Source organism: Pelmatolapia mariae, linkage group LG6, assembly GCF_036321145.2.
Source record: "Pelmatolapia mariae isolate MD_Pm_ZW linkage group LG6, Pm_UMD_F_2, whole genome shotgun sequence".
Lineage (NCBI taxonomy): Eukaryota > Metazoa > Chordata > Actinopteri > Cichliformes > Cichlidae > Pelmatolapia > Pelmatolapia mariae.
In genome coordinates this window covers 11,498,976-11,518,550 of record NC_086232.1, presented here as the reverse complement: position 1 = coordinate 11,518,550, position 19,575 = coordinate 11,498,976, and the positions used below count along the sequence as shown (strand labels likewise).

The window sequence follows — 19,575 nt, the reverse complement described above, 5'->3', positions numbered from 1 at the left end:
TTCATAACTTTTGCACTGTCCACTTCCTGCTGTGACAAAACAAATTTCCCACGTGTGGGACTAATAAAGGTTATCTTATCTTATCTTATCTTATGACTGACTTTCACTCTCTGTTTACGTCCCGAAAGAAAGTTGTGGATCCATAAACAGATGCCATAATAGTGTTAGCACAGAACCTCATGGAACCCCATGATGAACTTTTTGTGTTTAAGTTCTATGAAAAAACTGGAATCTGTCTGAAAGGTTTAAATGCAGAGGATTTCAGTAGAGGAATAAAGAGAGAGCTGCTTCACATCATACACTATGTGACATGTTTCAGGCATTGGGTAGATTTGGCAGAGTAAAAGTTCAGCTTCTACACCAACACTGAGGAGCAGCAGTGCATTAATGCTGTCAGGTAGGTTTATGTGGTCAGAACATTTGCATGTGCACAGACAAGATAACAAAGCAAATATAAGCAGACTCACAACATAATGTACCACAATAAGTTTCTTCCTTCATGTTGAGACTCCCTTGACATCAAATTTATCTTGACTTAATTGGATCACTTCCACTTTTTATCTCTTGTTTTTTTTATTCTGTACAGTTTCAGAGCTTTTATCTTGTTAAAGTACTGAATGCCACGTTGTCACCTTGAGCACCCATGAGCGCTCACTGCAGAGCCTCCCAGTTTCCATGTAAACTTTGATATATTTTTAACAGTAGATCAGGGAGGAAGTGATATTGCCTTCATGCATTTGGACCACCTGTTACAGAAACCATAAACAGCTGCCTGCTTTGAAACATTTTTGTGAGTTGCAGCACACAACTGAAAGCTCCCAAAGCTCATTTTAAGAGGATCAATCAGCATAATTTCCCCCTTCACACCTTTTATATCAACTTGAAAAGCTTTGAGCAGGATGTGAACCTGTCAGATTAGTGGAACATTTGAGTTTTCAGAAAGATCCACAGTTTTTGTTCTATAGAAGATGTGATCTGAAGATCTTCTTTATGAGTCTGGCTCTATGTTTGGGGCAAAGCTGGAATATCTAATGTGACGTGATATTTATTATGTGAATGAGAATCTAAACCAACTTCAGTACTATGCTGTTTAAACTTAATATGTTTGTATTGATCACTATGAAAAAAAAGGTTTGCTTGAACATAAATGTGTTCTTGCACAGATAACATGTTTAAAGTCATTTAATGTATAATGTGAACACATTAGGTGAGGATGTGGGTGTTTGTGGGTCAGCTTGCACTTGGCTACAAAACCACAAAAAGTAGAAATCCACACAAACAGTTTCTTTCTCATTTTGTTTTTCACAGAATCCACATGCAAACGGAGCTACTGCTAATACTTAGAAATAGTATAATGTGTGCCCGTGTGTGTGTGTGTGTGTGTGTGGTCAAAAATACAACAGGGTGGGGGAATTGACAGGCTGTACTAAAGTCAAGGATGAAAAACTGAAGCAACAACCCAGAACAGCCAGTTTCCACCTGATACTGCATGCTTGAAGTTATCAGCTCAGAGTTATTCAGACAGGTGCACTGCAAGTACTGTTATATACAACCGTTTATAAGTTGAAGAATTGGATAAGATAAAACTAAAGGGTTAAAATACTTCAACTGAAACAATCAGAAGTTCAAATGTTCGTCAGAAGAGTGAGACTTTTCACCCCCCTTTTTTTGTCTTGTCACTTTAGTTGGTTACATTTGATATGAAAAGAAAGTAACACCCTCATGTGATGCTCTTTGACAGGATATCAGGTGAAATTAAGTCAGCAGTTGGAAGCAGATCAGTTGCAGCTCAGCCAGCAGGTAAGTGTCACTGACTGAAGTCTTTCAATGGACAGCGTGTGTGCTTTAATGTACAGGTATTATTAGTTTTAAAAGAGAACTGTTTGATGTTCGAACTGCACAATATTAAAAAATGTTTTACTGAATTTTGTTCAGTTTAAGATTGAGTGAAAATTGCTTTTGTGTAACAAAACATCCAGGAGATCAGGTTGTTGTTATTTATGTATCAGTTTTATTTGCCATGGTGGAGCAGATCAAATGAAGGTGAACACAAACCAAGCAGCCAACAGTTTGCGAGGCTGTGGTAGAGATTCATGTCTGAAAGAAAAGACCACAAATTCAACACCAATGGAAACATTAATTTTTGAAGCGCTTCATGTAAATTATGATTTCAATTCAGTTTCATTTTATGTAGATGTCTCCAAACCACAATAACAGTTGCTGAACAGCACTTTGTGTTATATAGTAAAGTTTAGTTATTGGACCTCTGACAGATTGGTGACTTGTCCAGGGTGCACCTTACCCCTCGACCTGTGCAAGCTGTGATAGACTCTAGCTTTCACTGCTGCGATGCTAAATTGGATAAGTAGAAGAAAATGGATGAAAGTAAATTAAAACACAGTAAGTTTAAGTGCTCCTTAGTATACACAGTAGGAGTCTGGATTACATCATCACTGTTTTTAGTTTTACAAACTGAGGCAGGATCTGAAACACTTGTATGTCTGTTGTTCCGTCCTCTGTTTATTCTGTTTATCTGAAGCCAACTGTGTTTTTTTTCCATGTGGATTGATGTGTGACTGTTTGGAGAAATAAAACTGTGTCGTCTCTAATCATGTTGCTAACATGGTAACATTTTATTTTATGTGTTTACCTTTGCAGGATGAGAAGAATCAGAAAGCAGTCAGTCAATACCTAAAGCAACTACAGTCCTTCAAATCTTCTAGTCACAGTCACGAGTCACCATCCCAGCGGCCTCTAAGAAAGAAAACTGTCGACTTAATGGAGAGAAATAAGAAAACCCTTTCCCTGTTTATTCTGCTGCCTCTGCTGCTGCTCTGCAGAAGTGATGAGTGTCCCAGCCTGCCAGAGAGTTAGTCTTTAATCCTCTTGATTCATAATTAACTAACTTTGAGATCTGTTGTTTGACATATTTACTCATTTTCATTTCATCTCTCCTGTTTTAATTCTCACAGATCTCACTTGCTACACTGACTACAATAAAATCATCACATGTTTGTGGAACAGCAAATACGTGTCTGATGACACTGCATGCACGATACATGCTCAATTTACATCTAGCCGCCTGTAAGGACCTCAGTCACAAAGAGAAAACCTCAACATATTGTTACGCCCCAGTCTAGGGGTACAGGAACGCAACATAAATTTGAAAAGATTGACCCCGCCCTGGTCCCCAAAACCATACACAGAGGGAAAACCAATTTCTTAATGAATGGTGGTTTATTTTGCTACACTGGAATAAAGAAGCTCAGGGGTGAACAAAGGCCAAAATAACAAACAAAACAAGCTAAGTCAGGAGGAGGTGCTATCTAAACCCTATGTGAAACCAAAAACCAAACAAAAGACAAGCGCTACACCTAACTCCCTAACTGTGATAAACAGGAGAAAACAGCGCAAGGAAACAATAGGCAGCTCACCCCTTCTGTTCCAGTGCTATTTACAAAGTGCTATTTACAATGAAAACTAATGTACACACTATATACAAAACTGGGAAAACCGCAAAAAATCACAGGCACCAATGTCATGGGTTTTGGAGGCCAGGGTCAGATCTGCTGCTGCTGTCAGTGGCTGCCCCGGGACAACTGCTGGTGAGGGATTTTGAATGCGGCCAATCAGCAGTCGTCAGCTCATCCAATCAGGGCCTGCAAAGATTTAAAGACACAGACAAAGAAAAACACAGCCACCAAAACAAATTATGGCCAGGGCCATAACAATATAATACTCAGAATACATGAATCACACCTGTCATCATGTGCATCAAAAAGAGATTAATACTGTTTTTGTTTTTTCAGTTCTTACAGCGCTTCCTGTGACCTAAAGCCTGTTGACATCTCCAGACCAGCCCTAAAGACGTGCTCCCTGATCTTTGAAATTGAATATGCTGTGAGTGTGTGAAAAAATCTAATTATTGTTGAGCCCCCGAGATAAAATCATTTATCCTATATGTCAGTTTGTAGTTTAATTAGAAATCAGAGCTAATATTCTACAGAAAGCCTCGGGGCAGTCATTGCACCTTCCCAAATAGTTAGTTTTTCTGTCATTTGACAAAATCAAGCTTTTATTAAGCCCCCTTTGAAGTTTGCCACACAGAAACTTCTGTGATAAATGTTTTCTAACAGTAAATATTTTTCAAACATTTTTTTTTCCAGTTTCTGTCTTTCCATGTGTTGTCCCTTAATCTGAACTGCAACCAAATGAAGCAGAGTGTAATCACTTCCTTCAAGCCATCCTGTCACAGTGAGTGTAATCTACAGTATAATATACTGGCTCTTTGTGATTTACAGTGTGAGCTATTCATGGTGACCTAAAACAACTGTGTTCGTGATCTTGCAGTAAAGGTGAATCCGCCTGCAGAGCCAAAAGTCTACTTCACCTCTGTTTCCTGGTTGTCCCAAGTCCCTGAACATGAAAGGATCAGTTCATACAGAAGTGAACTGCAATGGAAGAAGCAGGATCAGTCATGGAGTGTAAGTTTAGATTTTGTGACACAGTGTGAACTAGGGCTGCCACGATTAGTCGACTAGTCACGATTACGTCGACTATCAAAATCGTCGACGACTGATTTAATAGTCGACGCGTCGTTTGAAGCTTACAAAAAACGCAGGAATAAGTAGTAGGATTTAAGAGTGTAATAGCGGACTGAAACAGAAGATGGCAGCACTGCATGTACAAGGATGCCAGCTGCCGTTAAACCCCGAAGAAGAAGAAGTAGCTCTGTCCCAGAATTCATAGCGCAGCCCAGCTCAGTTTCCAACAATGGCGGCAGCTAGCTAGTTTTAATATTACTCTTATTATTCTTTCTGGGTCACAAAATAAACGTTTGACATATTTTCAGGCGAGAATGTAACTGTGTAAACCTCAAATATCTGCTCAGTTTATCAAGACACCACATATTTTCAAAAGCGCTCCGACGTTTTCGGAGACGTCTGTTACCCACTAGCTCGATAGCTAGCCGGGGGCAAGGCTCAGTAGAGCCCGTGAGAACACCGGACTCCCGGCAAATCGTTTTCAAACCCACCGCCGTCTTTCGCTACTCAGGTTAAACATATATAAGTCACTTAGATAACTTAAAAATGTTATTGTTTGGCTTTTTTTTAGTATTTTATTTGTTCCTGAGTAAATCGGTTTGGCTGAGATTAAAGTTATAGTTTTTACACAGCTGAATAAACGTCAAGCAGACAACTGATTATCAGAAGTGTGAGATGCTTGAGAATTTACTTCGGTGTCCTGTTACATTTTAGATAGCAAGGAGCAGACGGCTGAGTTTATTAAACTCCACCGAAACAATCTGCAAATTTCATTAAAATTTAATAAACTATCATTGTGATATTCTTGATTAGGGTCTTGAAAAGATCAGAACAGAAGGACGTGGATACGTGCTTTTATTGAACAGCAAGACATCACACACTAACTTGTTGTTTTCTTAGCGGTGCATAAAACGTACCTGTTAGGTTTTGTATTGTTGATTGTCATTTATGCTTAGAAATATCTACTCATATATGCTTAGAGTTTTATAATTAGTTGTAGATTAATAGAAGTTTGATCCTTAGTAGTCTGTAGACATACGTTGTGTGCATTCCAGAGCACTCTGGCTTTCACACCCACATCCTGGGAGCATGGGAGAGGTCATACCTTGTCTTATTGTTTTATGGTAGGATAAACGTATCTATGCCTGTTTTAGTCTAAGTGCATTTTGTTTAGATGAACTGCTGGACTTCCAGGCCAGCAGGGTTAGGAAGTCATTTTATCCACACACACACACACACACACACACACACACACACACACACACACACACACACACACACAGGGCATTCTTTGTTCACATGTATACCTGGGTACGCTGTTATATGTTAATGACCCTATGCATATTCATGTAACCACAATAAAAGAGCAGTGTTACGGGGGAGCGGACGAGAGCAACTGGGGTCAAGCGAAGGAACGGCGCCTGTCCAGTTCTCTCCCGTGCACGTGAAACATAAAGAACTTTGCCTACTTCGTGTCTTGCTTGCTGTGTAATTACATTGTCTTCAACGTTCCAGCGAATCGGGTTAAGCTACAAACCTATCAGTACCCTTTTTGTTATAAGTTGGTCAACCAAGAACTAGCCCTGTAACAGGCACTTCTGTATTTTACCACTGGGGGGCAACAATTCACTCTATTACATTCCTCCCCTTTTAGATTTGTAATTGAAATAAGCAACCCTTTAAAGAATGTATTTCACTGCCCCCCCCCCAAAAGAAATATTCTGCGGCCCTTTCGAACAATGAACAAATATAGCCATTACTTGTATTATTAACTGCTCACTTCTAAAATAACTGGCAGTAAATAACTAAAACATAATTCTACATTTTCAAAGATTCAGTCTCTTTGGGGGAACTCTGCGTCTTTCTGGGTATCTGCGTTCCACAGATGGGCTTTGGGTGGTTTCTGGGGTGGATACTGATGGTTCATCGGTTGTCTGTTTAGATGGTTCAGGAGGTGAGGGGTGTGATGTTAAAATCCCAGGTGGACTGGGTGGTGTCTCTGGAACAGCACCGTCCATAATCACTTCTGGTCGTCCCTCTGGAACCGGTGAAAACATAACTGGGGGTTTCTCCACAGTCTGTCTCCATGGTAATAGGTGGTCCACATGTATTGTGCGTGTTCTCTGTCCCTCTCGTATCAGGTAAGTAACACTTCCCATTTTCTTCAGAACTGTTCCATGAGTCCATTTTGTTTCCCCCCCCCTGAAGTTTCGGATACGCACAGCGTCTCCCTCCGAAAAAACACGAACAGGCTGGGTTCTGCAATCATGGTGTCGCTTCTGCTCAGACTGTTTCTGTTCAATGTGTCTGCTTAGTTCAGGTTTCAGCAGGCTGAAGCGAGTCCGGATCTGACGTTTCAGGAACAACTCTGCTGGTGTACGACCCGTCACAGTGTGCGGTGTACTGCGATACATGATAAGGAAGTTTGCCAAACGATGACTGAGTGGCAACGTGGCCTTACCATCTGCTTCAAGCACATTCTTCATCAGGGATCGTTTCAGGATTTGTACTGACCTCTCTGCTGCCCCGTTTGATGCAGGATGATAGGCAGGAACAGCTGTGTGTCTGATCCCATTTAACTCCAAAAACTGATTGAATTCCTTTGACACAAGTTGAGGTCCATTGTCTGAAACAAGCTCTTCTGGAAGTCCATAAGAAGCAAATAACCCTCTCAAAACCTCAATGGTGTTGTGTGAGGTAATGGATGGCATAGGGAACACTTCCAGCCATTTTGAATGACTGTCAATGACAACTAAAAAGTACTGCTTGCCTTTTTCAGCAAAATCAATGTGAATCCGTTGCCAAACTCTCTCAGGCCACTTCCACGGATGGAGTGGTGCAACGGGTGGTGACTTCTGCACAGCCTGACAGACTGGGCAGCTTTGAACCAGTTCTTGTATATCACCATCACAGCCTGGCCACCACAGGTAACTGCGGGCTAGTGCTTTCATACGACAGATACCTGGATGTTCATGATGCAGGTCTTCCAGCACTTTCTGTTGGTAAACTGGTGGAATGATGACCCGTTGTCCCCAAAGAACACATCCTTGTTCTGCTGACAGCTCGTGTCTGCGTGTAAAGTAAGGCTTAAGTGATTCGTCTTGCATATAACTCGGCCACCCATTCATGGTGTAGCTCCATACCTTGCTGAGGATTGGATCCTTCATGGTTGCTCTCTCAATGTCTTTAGATACTATTGGTAGCTCTTCCACGTGTGAGAAATAGAAGATACTCCCTTCCTCTGCAGTGTTGTCTGGTGTATTCCGAGGTAAACGTGACAACGCATCTGCATTTGCATGTTCAGCTGATCTTCTATATTCAATGTCATAATTGTATGCCATTAGAATAAGAGCCCAGCGTTGCATTCTTAGTGCAGCGAGTGTTGGGACAGCTGACTTTGGCCCTAGTATAGCCAGCAGTGGCTTATGATCTGTTATGAGGGTGAATTTCCTTCCATACAGATATTTATGGAATTTCTTTACTCCAAAAATTATGGCAAGGGCCTCTTTTTCTATCTGGGCATACTTTCGCTCAGCTTCAGTTAATGTTCTTGACGCGAATGCCACAGGCCTTTCCTCTCCATTTTCCATGACATGAGAGATGACCGCGCCCACCCCGTAAGGTGACGCATCGCAGGCTAACTTCAATGGCAGATTTGTGCTGTAATGCACCAACACTTTGTTCTGCAGCAGTAGACTTTTTGCATCTTTGAATGCTTTTGCACATTCCATGCTCCAAATCCATTTAGCATCTTTTCTCAGCAGGTTATGCAAAGGCTGAAGAATGGTGGATGGATTTTCCAAAAATCGACTGTAGTAATTCAGAAGACCAAGAAAGGACTTCAGTTCAGTGACGTTTGTTGGTTCTGGTGCATTTGCTATGGCTGCTACCTTTTCCTCTAAAGGATGCAGTCCATCCCCGTCAATACGATGTCCCAGGTACTCCACACTGCTCTGAAGAAAATGGCACTTGGAAAGCTTCACTCTGACACCATGCTTCTCCAGACGTGTGAGCACTTCCTCCAACCTCTTCAAATGCTCCTTTTCAGATGAAGCAGTGATGAGGATGTCATCCAAAAAGCAGGTCACATGCTCCATCCCCTGAAGGATTTGATCCATCACAGACTGGAAAAGAGCTGGAGCACTGGAAACACCATAGCTGAGGCGATTGTACTTATAGAGACCTTTGTGTGTGTTGATGACCAGATACTTCTCTGATTCTTCATCTAACTGTAGCTGCTGATAGGCATGAGAAAGGTCAAGTTTACTGAAGGATGTTCCTCCAGCTAAAGTAGCAAACAAATCTTCCGTATTAGGCAGTGGATATCGTTCCTCTTCAACACACTGGTTGACACTGACTTTGTAGTCACCACATATCCTAATTGTTTTGTCTGCTTTTGGCACAGTAACAATAGGGGATGCCCACTCACTTTTCTCAACCTTTGAAATGACCTTCACCTTTTCCAATCTGTCCAGCTCCTTTTCCACAGCTTCTTTTAGTGCATAAGGAACTGGGCGAGCTTTACAGAAAATTGGTGTAGTGTTTGGTTTAGTGTGGATTCTAGCTTTAAATCCCTTGATGCAGCCTTGGTCATCCGAAAACACTGCCTGATGGCGCTGAATCACTTCTAGTACTCCTGGCTTTGCTTCTTTCTGCACCAGTACCTTGTGTACTGTGAAAATCTGTTTCCAGTTCAGCTGCAGTTTCTTTAACCAGTTTCGTCCAATCAGAGCTGGTCTGTCTCCCTGAACAACGATCAGTGGTAAGGTGATGTTTTGAGTCCCATACTGTACTGGTAACATAATACATCCACGCACAGCAATGTGTTGGCCTGAGTAGGACTTGAGCTTTAGCCCACTGGCTGGTTTTATAGGGAAATGAGTGAGATGCATCTGATAATACTTGTCTGATACCACCGACACTGCTGATCCTGTATCCAGCAGCATGGTGGTGTTCTTGTTTCCAAGCGCAACATCCACTGTGTATCCCTTCTCACTGGAGGTGATGGAGTACATTGAATATACTCCAAAAAGTTCAGCTTCATCATTCCTACTTGAGCATTCATCCTCAGTTTCCAAATACTGAGTTTGCTGACTGAATTTTTTATTCCTGCAAGCACGTGCAATGTGTCCTATTTTTGCACAAACATGACACTTTTCACTCTTAAATTTGCACTCACGTGCCGAATGCTTTCCACCACAACGATAACATGGTTGCTTCACTCCTGTGTCTTTTTTAGGTCCCTTCCAGTTCTTTGGCTTGTTATTGCCCTCTTGCCTGTTCTGTCCTCTCCATCCTTTGTTGGAAAAATTGGGAGCATTTGACAAGGCATTTACGTGGTGAGGGTCCTGGCGTCCTGAGAACTCCATCGTATTTTTCGAAGCGAGTTCCATGGATATGGCAATCTCACATGCACGTGGAAATGTAAGATCTTTTTCTGATAGTAGCTTGCGCTGCACAGCATCAGAACGCAGCCCACTAACAAAACGATCCCTCAGGGCCTCATCCAAATATTGTCCAAAATCACATGTGGCTGACAACTGCCTCAGGGCGACAACATAGTCAGAAACTGCCTCCCCTTCTTTCTGGTTACGTTTCTGAAAACGAAAACGCTCAGCTATCACCACTGGAGTCGGCTTATAATGCGCACTTAACGCCGCGGTCAGCGCTGCATATCCCATGGTACTCGGTACCCTCGGAGACACAAGATTCTTTAGCAGCCTGTATGTATCTGCTCCGATCACAGAGAGAAACGTGCACACTTTCTTCTCATCGGAAACATCATTTGCCAACATCCATTGCTCCAAACGCTCCAAATATGACTCAAAATCTTCCTTCGATTCATTATACTCTTCAACACGACCCACATGCATCGCCATGTTAGCTCACCAAAGCTGTTCCGCTGCAGCCGTGAAGAAAAACGTCTTGTGTGTTTTTCCTTTACATGTGAACACAGCCCTTCTACAGCTTCTGGCACGCAGTGGAAATCTTTAGAATCCTCGTCGCCAGTTGTGATATTCTTGATTAGGGTCTTGAAAAGATCAGAACAGAAGGACGTGGATACGTGCTTTTATTGAACAGCAAGACATCACACACTAACTTGTTGTTTTCTTAGCGGTGCATAAAACGTACCCTTTTTGTTATAAGTTGGTCAACCAAGAACTAGCCCTGTAACAGGCACTTCTGTATTTTACCACTGGGGGGCAACAATTCACTCTATTACAATCATCTTGTCTTTATTTTTAGTTAGCACATACCTTAAACACTTAAAGCTGTAAGCTAATGATAGTTATATAAAAACAGATGCATGCTGGTGCAATAAGCTGTACGTTTTACGTCCAATGGATGCATGACCTGATTAGTCGACTAATCGCAAAAATAATCGGTGACTAGTCGACTATCAAAATAATCGTTTGTGGCAGCCCTAGTGTGAACAAGTTTAAACGTAAAGTGATCTTGAAAGTGCACATTTAAATGATAACCCTGTGGCTGTGTGAAATCCAATCAAGATTCATCCTCAACCCCGCACTGCTTTCTGTGTGTCAGGATCCCGCTGTGCACAAAAAACCTGGCATTCAGTGCAAGCAGGAATGCAAGATACAGCCGGGGTGCAAGGCAGAGCTGGAGCAAGATTTGCTGATGCAAGGCGAGAGGTACGAGGCACGAGTTCGTGTGCGGTCTGTTAAACCTCAACCCGAGGGAGCCTGGAGTGACTGGAGCCCCACTGCATCATGGGAGTCACAAGTAGGGAAAATAAAACCAACATCAGGTACATTTATCTCAAACTGTTTTGTTTAACATAACATACCAATGTCAAAACCTTTCCATTTCATTCATGCTGAGCATGATTACTGCAGCATGGAATAATTATGTATACAGGAAAATGTTTAAAGTTTAAAGTGTGTTGGTGTGTAATACACAGCATAGAGGGGGAAAAGTCATTCTGAAAAATGCTCAGTGCTGTAATTTCACTCATAACCTTCAACATACAAGGGAAAAGTGAACAAGTGGTAACTGCCACTAAACCACTAAGGGAGAGATGAGAGAGAGGGCTGGCTCTCAATTCAAATTCAATAGGACTTTGTCACCAGAAAAAGTGGAATATTTCAGAAACAAAGAAACAGTAGCCGGTTGTTATGAGGTAGGAGTGGTCTGTCTACAACAAACAGAGTGAGACTAGTTAGCTGCCAAAGAAGAAGAAAAATGGCAGACAACAATAATACTATCAATAAAACATCAACCAGTTACGACTATATTCAAATCAAATCAAATCAAATAACTTTTATTGTCACATCACATGTGTAGGTACGCTGGTACAGAACATGCGAGTGAAATTCTTGTGTGCGAACTTCACAAGCAATAGAGGTGTGCAAAAATACAATAACATAAGAACAAGCAAAATATAAGAATGGGTAAATCTGAGAGTTATATGAATAAATATATGTACAATATAAGAGTATATGCACATTACTGAATGTGTATACTAAATACAGTGGCTTGCAAAAGTATTCGGCCCCCTTGAACTTTTCCATATTTTGTCACATTACAGCCACAAACATGAATCAATTTTATTGGAATTCCACATGAAAGACCAATACAAAGTGGTGCACACGTGAGAAGTGGAACGAAAATCATACATGATTCCAAACATTTTTTACAAATAAATAACTGCAAAGTGGGGTGTGCGTAATTATTCAGCCCCCTTTGGTCTGAGTGCAGTCAGTTGCCCATAGACATTGCCTGATGAGTGCTAATGACTAAATAGAGTGCACCTGTGTGTAATCTAATGTCAGTACAAATTAGTGATGGGATTTTCGGCTCTTTTTAGGGAACCGGCTCTTTCGGCTCGCCTCCCTAAAAAGAGCCGGCTCTTCAGGTTGTTTTGTTGCTTTAATTAATTTATTATTAACAATAATATAAAATTATGCACAAAAGGAATTACTAATGTAAAAAAAAAAGTGGTTTTATTTATATATAAATATATGCGGTGGCCCCTAGAGACAAAGCACGTACAAACTCCAAAACACATTCCTAGAGTTAACTGAACTTCCAAAACAGAGCTACCTAGATCACTTAAATTACACAATTGAAAGCATATGTGTATGGTTTGTGTATTTATACACAAGCACTCATATATAGTCAAATAATTAAAAAAAAAAAAAAACTTCATTTACCTGTTACTACCACACACCAAATCCGGTCGTTGGTACTTGCTGGCTTGTGTAGCCACTAGGTAACAAAAACTCAACACTGCGCCTCGCATTCTGGAGCACTTCTGTTGTGTTTTGTACATGTTTTGGAGTTTTTACGTGTTTTGGAGTTTGTACGTGCTTCAGGGTTTGTACGTGCTTCAGAGTTCGTACGTGTTTTGAAGTTTTTACGTGTTTTGAAGTTTGTACGTGTTTTGGAGTTTTTACGTGTTTTGGAGTTTGTACGTGCTTCAGGGTTTGTACGTGTTTTGAAGTTTGTACGTGCTTTGTCTCTAGGGGCCACCATAAATATACTTTTATTTATTCACTCCACATAAAATATAATAAATAAATCATATAATACAAAAACCAACTAGTCACAGTTCAACTTTTAACTATTTAAATTTTCAGCTTTTTCCTTTTAAAAAAATTTAAAATGAAACAACATAAAAAAACAGCACAAACCACAACACAATTAAATATAAATTACAATATGAAAACAAAAAAAACATGCATATTCTCTGTCATATGGGCCTGCATGAATAAACTTTCTGAATCCTTTATCATCCGCAACTGAAAATAGTTGTGGATGATTACTATACCTTTCTAATGTGACGTTGTTGTCCCTGGCTCTCTTTCCCTCCCGCTCTGTTCCTGTGCTACTTAGAGTGTAACTGCCGCCCCTCCCCCTTCGGCCCAGCGCAAAGCACAAGGCTCGCAAGTGGAGTAAAGCGGAAAAAAGTGCGAGAGAGAGGGTGAGAGAAAGAAAAAAAGCAACCAACGGCTCGGGTTGTTCACGTCAAAGATCCGGCTCTAAGAGCCATTTCGTTCGCGACCGACCCATCACTAGTACAAATACAGCTGCTCTGTGACGGCCTCAGGTTGTCTAAGAGAATATTGGGAGCAACAACACCATGAAGTCCAAAGAACACACCAGACAGGTCAGGAATAAAGTTATTGAGAAATTTAAAGCAGGCTTAGGCTACAAAAAGATTTCCCAAGCCTTGAACATCCCACGGAGCACTGTTCAAGCGATCATTCAGAAATGGAAGGAGTATGGCACAACTGTAAACCTACCAAGACAAGGCCGTCCACCTAAACTCACAGGCCGAACAAGGAGAGCGCTGATCAGAAATGCAGCCAAGAGGCCCATGGTGACTCTGGACGAGCTGCAGAGATCTACAGCTCAGGTGGGGGAATCTGTCCATAGGGCAACTATTAGTTGTGCACTGCACAAAGTTGGCCTTTATGGAAGAGCGGCAAGAAGAAAGCCATTGTTAACAGAAAACCATAAGAAGTCCCGTTTGCAGTTTGCCACAAGCCATGTGGGGACACAGCAAACATGTGGAAGAAGGTGCTCTGGTCAGATGAGACTAAAATGGAACTTTTTGGCCAAAATGCAAAACGCTATGTGTGGCGGAAAACTAACACTGCACATCACTCTGAACACACCATCCCCACTGTCAAATATGGTGGTGGCAGCATCATGCTCTGGGGTGCTTCTCTTCAGCAGGGACAGGGAAGCTGGTCAGAGTTGATGGGAAGATGGATGGAGCCAAATACAGGGCAATCTTGGAAGAAAACCTCTTGGAGTCTGCAAAAGACTTGAGACTGGGGCGGAGGTTCACCTTCCAGCAGGACAACAACCCTAAACATAAAGCCAGGGCAACAATGGAATGGTTTAAAACAAAACATATCCATGTGTTAGAATGGCCCAGTCAAAGTCCAGATCTAAATCCAATCGAGAATCTGTGGCAAGATCTGAAAACTGCTGTTCACAAACGCTGTCCATCTAATCTGACTGAGCTGGAGCTATTTTGCAAAGAAGAATGGGCAAGGATTTCAGTCTCTAGATGTGCAAAGCTGGTAGAGACATACCCTAAAAGACTGGCAGCTGGAATTGCAGCAAAAGGTGGTTCTACAAAGTATTGACTCAGGGGGCTGAATAATTACGCACACTAGAGCAGGGCGATATGACCAAAAATATTTATCACGATATACATTTGAAAATCCGCGATAACGATATAGCTGACGATATAATTGACACTAGACAAAATACTTTACAACTCAACTTTATTAGTGCAAAAAAAAAAAAATATCATCAATGTATTTTCACTTAAACAAGCAGCTGTTTTTTATGTGCATTAAAGTTATATAAAAATGTAACAGTGCAAATTCCTTGCTGACAGTTTAACCAAAAGGCATTTCCAGTGGAAATTGGCCGACATATCCTCAGCATAACCATGTATAATATCCACTAAACTTAAAAAGAGGTTATACACACACAATACGGTAATATTATGTTGAAGCACAGTACGTATCACTCCGCGAGGCTCCTGCCTACGATAGCCATAATGCTCCGACAATCCATCAAGCGGTGCGGGTTCGTAGCTTAGCAAAGTCGTACTAAAACATTTGACAGATTTTCAAGTGCCGTGTACATAAAATCGTTTAGAGGTCAGTAAACACAACCAGAATTCATACATAAGGCACACGAGATTATAAGGGCCACTGTCGACTTTCAGAAAATCAAAGGATTGATTTTAGGTGTGCCGTATATTCCAAAAAACACGGTAATAACGACGGCCCGCTAGCATGCGCTACCAAAAATAGTGCTTTGTTATGTATCTGACGGATGAAAGCTAAACCAGTTCCACACCACTGAAGTTGCAGCATTTTTACAAACCAATTCTGGTTCATCTGTTTCATTCAACGATCCGCTTTCACCCTTCTCATTCTGCGTCGCCGCCATGTGCGTATGTAAACAAAGGCACTGCGCATGCACGTTTTACCCATATTCTATCGCGATATTTCATTTTCTTATCGTTGCCCAACATTACACCGGTATTACCGTGAACGGTATGATATAGCCCAGCCCTAACGCACACCCCACTTTTCAGTTATTTATTTGTAAAAAATGTTTGGAATCATGTATGATTTTCGTTCCACTTCTCACGTGTACACCACTTTGTATTGGTCTTTCACGTGGAATCCCAATAAAACTGATTCATGTTTGTGGCTGTAATGTTACAAAATGTGGAAAAGTTCAAGGGGGCCGAATACTTTTGCAAGCCACTGTATAGTATATCTACGTGTGTGTGTGTCTACATCTATATATATATCTATATCTATCTATATATATATATATATATATATATATATATATATATATATATATATATATATATTTCAATAGAATAAACAATAGAATAAAATATACAGAGGTTGTCAGTTGGACATGTGCAAAACAAGTGCCATTTATATACAGTATGGAGTGCATAATGTTGAAGTTGAATTTATTCTCAGATTCAAAAGTATCAATGTCCACATCTGGCCTGTTTCCTTTGAGTTGATCAAAGAGTTCAGTTTCCATTTAGTAGCTGCTCATGGGAACATAAAATGTGCAGTCCATATGAGGTGCCAGTGCAAGGCCTTGAATGGGCTAAAAACCAAAAGAGACTTAACATAGAGGTCCTACAACAATTAGAGGGTTGTCACATCAACAACTCAGCAGCTTCATGGCACTGGCATGCATGACTGCTGATGGAAATGTTTAGCTGGTCTTTACTGATGAATGCTTACAGAGCAGCTACAGCAACAACAATACTTTCTTTTCTGATTCAGTCAAATATTACGAACTCACAGGATGGGCCTGTAATGACCTAAAACATGCAGCAAAAGGAACAGAGATGTTCATAAAAGACCAAATCAGTCACATGACCCCAGCCCAACGTGGCATACCTTTCACTTAGTGAAGACAAACAGAAGAAAGACCCAGAAGCAAACAGCAACTGAAGGAGGCTGCAGTAAAGGGAAGAAATTGCATTTTGAAGGTTTCTGACTTCAGACAGTCACATACAAAGGATTTGCACTCAAGGATTAGTAATAATAATTAAATCAAGGACATAAGTGAAAATGTCTGTATTTTTGTATTCCATACACTTGATTCAAATTCACTGTATCGGCCTGCAGAAGCAAACTTGTCTGTGTCTCATGGACTTGGCTGTACGAACTGGTTTTCTCATGTTTCTGAGCCACTGTGACCTATTCTGTCCTGTATTTTTCAGGTAATACGTTTGTTGTGCCTGTAACAATAGTCTGTCTGGTGGTGTTGCTGGCAGGCCTGCTCTTAAGCACTCACAAAACCACCCGGTACGTGCACACAGACACAACTTTCTATGGCATATAATATTATTATCATTTCTTCTATTTTGATATTCTCAAGTCATTTTCTGACTTTCTGATTTTTTTAGGGTTTACATGGTAAAGAAAATCAAAGGTCGACCCATACCGGACCCAGGAAAATCCTTCCTGCGAGAAATCCAGGTAAGCATATGAACCGCAGATATTTCCTCTATTATAACACATGCATTAGATATTACTGTGGACACTTCAGGTGCTCAGATGCTGGATAAGTTCATGGGGAAGTCTATTATACCATGATTTGATTTCAGTCCAATACAGTTTTATGCAGCACCATTTAACAACAACAGTCACTTCACAATATTTTTCTCTGTTAACCTGTTGCCTGCTGGGAACAAGGCTCACTGTATAGCCACAGAGGTAGACTGCATCAAGGTCTAATTTCCATGTCAAAAAATATTCATTGTAAAAAAAACTCTGTAAAGTAGCAGGGAGCTACGGAGAGTTTAAGGAGTCTAAAAGCAAAAAAATAAGCTCAGCGCAACTTAAAAAGCAGACCAATACAACATGTACCATAAAAAGACAGAGCATTGCAGATAGGTGTGAACTCTGTGGGAGGTGTAACCAGGTCTGCCTGGCTCACTGATCCAGCCACAGACTTATGACCTTTATGATCCAAGCAATTGAAATTCAGTAACGTATGACTCTTCTGCCCTCAGCTGAATGTCTATCTGGCTTATGCAGAGAGCTAAACATTAAATGGCTTCAGTGAACACTCAGGAGACCGTGTCGCATTCTTCAGAGCTTTACTGATCCTTATTTTTCTTTTGTAAACCTGTAATAACAGAAACAGAATACAGTGTATTGACTCTCCATACAAATACACAAAGATTACATTCAATATTGTTGCCTTATGTAAACAGTCACTACCCAATCTCAGCATCGACAATACACCCGCATAGCATGTCAAGAAATCCAGCTAATACCACATGCTGGTATGTTTCATGCTAGCAGGCTAAACAAAGCACCAACAGCCAGCTTATGCTAGTAATGTAACAAACTCACTAAACACACAAGAAACTCTTTACTTTACTGAACAAGGTACTAATAAGTGAGAACAACCAATCGTTTTGCCACACTTACAGATTATGCCTTTTCAAGAGCAACAGATGCAGAAATTTACAGAGACACAGAGAAATGGACCTTTCCTGTCGAGCGCTGGGAGAAAAAACACTGCTTGAGCTCTTACATTTGCTTCCCTGTTAACCCACTAGATGGCAGGCTTTGCCCAGAGAAGATCAGGAATAAACATATTTACTGACACGTTGCTACAATTAATTACAGAAAGAATGATTATGACCCATCATATAACAAACTTATAAAAAACGTACCTTAGAAATAACCCGAGGGACAGAATAATGAGTGAAGCACCCCAAACACCTGATGCTTACCTATTTAATTCCATTAAAGTGCAGATTTAATGTTTTATATATTTCAAATCTGTCTAATCTCTTCTTCTGCCCTGTGACTTTCTCTCCTCCAGAGTGGGTTCCCCAGTGGATACTTTCATTCCTTCTTGAAACCAGTGGAAATGATCACTGTAGAATTAACCTCACCTGTGGATGCTGCTGTGGCCTACAAGCCAGATGAGGAGATGGTGTTGAACAAAGGCAGCTATGACTCCACCAGCTCCAGCTTCACTAACCCAAGTTACTCTGAGCTTTGTAGCCCTCCTCCTATTTCCTCACTCACTGCTGGGAATCTGAAGCCCTGTGCGGCTGACACGCCTTATGGCCCTGTTGGTGCTCAGGGTGAAGGAAAAAGCACAGAACAGGAAAGCGATGAAGCGAGAGAGAAAGAAAAGGAGATGTTAATGTTGCTTCTCAAAGGCAGCAGTAACAGTGAGCCAGTGCAGGTGATTTCAGACTACGAGAAAACTGAGAGGCTCGACAATGATCGATTTAGGCTCCAGAGTGAAGAGGTCAGTGAAGAGAGCATGGAGGCAGATAGCATCAATATGACTGATAGCCATGATGAGGAACCTGAGGGTGAGGAAGAGAAGGAGGGAGGGAATGAACAAAAGGCAGATTTTCAGAGGCTGTTTGGAAGCAGCAGAGGTGTGTTTGGCAAGTTTATTCCGGTTTGTTCTGATTATGAGCGAGTGGAGAAACAGCAGGCTGACAGCCCGGAGCTTCCCAGCTTGGATTCAGGTGTTAGCAGTAGTGGAGAGGAGACAGGTCACATGACACAGGGGTTTGCTCTGTTGTCAGCAGGCAGGTCGGTGGAGCCCTCTGGTGATGGATATATGCTAGTGAAACAGGAGGAGGGCTGAGAACAGACAGCAGGCTCAACTAGCAGGACAAAATAGCATGTATCACATGTATGACAACCAATCAGTTCTCAGGAAAGTGTAACATCACATAAATCTTTATCCCTTTCACGCTGTTTAGTAATGGTGGTGGTGATATTCAATGTATTTTATATTTTAAATGCATTTTCTTTTATTTTCATAGTTATGCAAAATTATCTTTCATATATCAGAACTGTGCACTATAACCTTGCTTTTAAAAGTGAATTGTTACATCAGATATTTCTACTGTTAAAAAAGAAATGCATTATCTAATGAAAAACTAAACCGAAATTAATAATAATGTGGTTATATGAATAAAACTGTTTGCGTTTATATTGTGTTTTTAGTG

The 19,575-nt window shown here is 41.0% G+C and overlaps 1 protein-coding gene across 1 annotated transcript; it reads left to right on the top strand.

The window, feature by feature from the left end:
- The first annotated feature begins 1,738 nt into the window (after positions 1–1,738).
- Positions 1,739–19,329, top strand: LOC134628459 (interleukin-2 receptor subunit beta-like). The gene is made up of 10 exons (XM_063475136.1): positions 1,739–1,800; positions 2,659–2,869; positions 2,973–3,084; positions 3,810–3,900; positions 4,167–4,254; positions 4,351–4,484; positions 11,091–11,313; positions 16,801–16,885; positions 16,987–17,059; positions 18,420–19,329. The coding sequence occupies exons 2-10, from the start codon at positions 2,779–2,781 to the stop codon at positions 19,206–19,208; spliced, it is 1,686 nt and encodes a 561-aa protein (XP_063331206.1). The 5' UTR covers positions 1,739–1,800; positions 2,659–2,778; the 3' UTR covers positions 19,209–19,329.
- Positions 19,330–19,575: the final 246 nt, after the last annotated feature.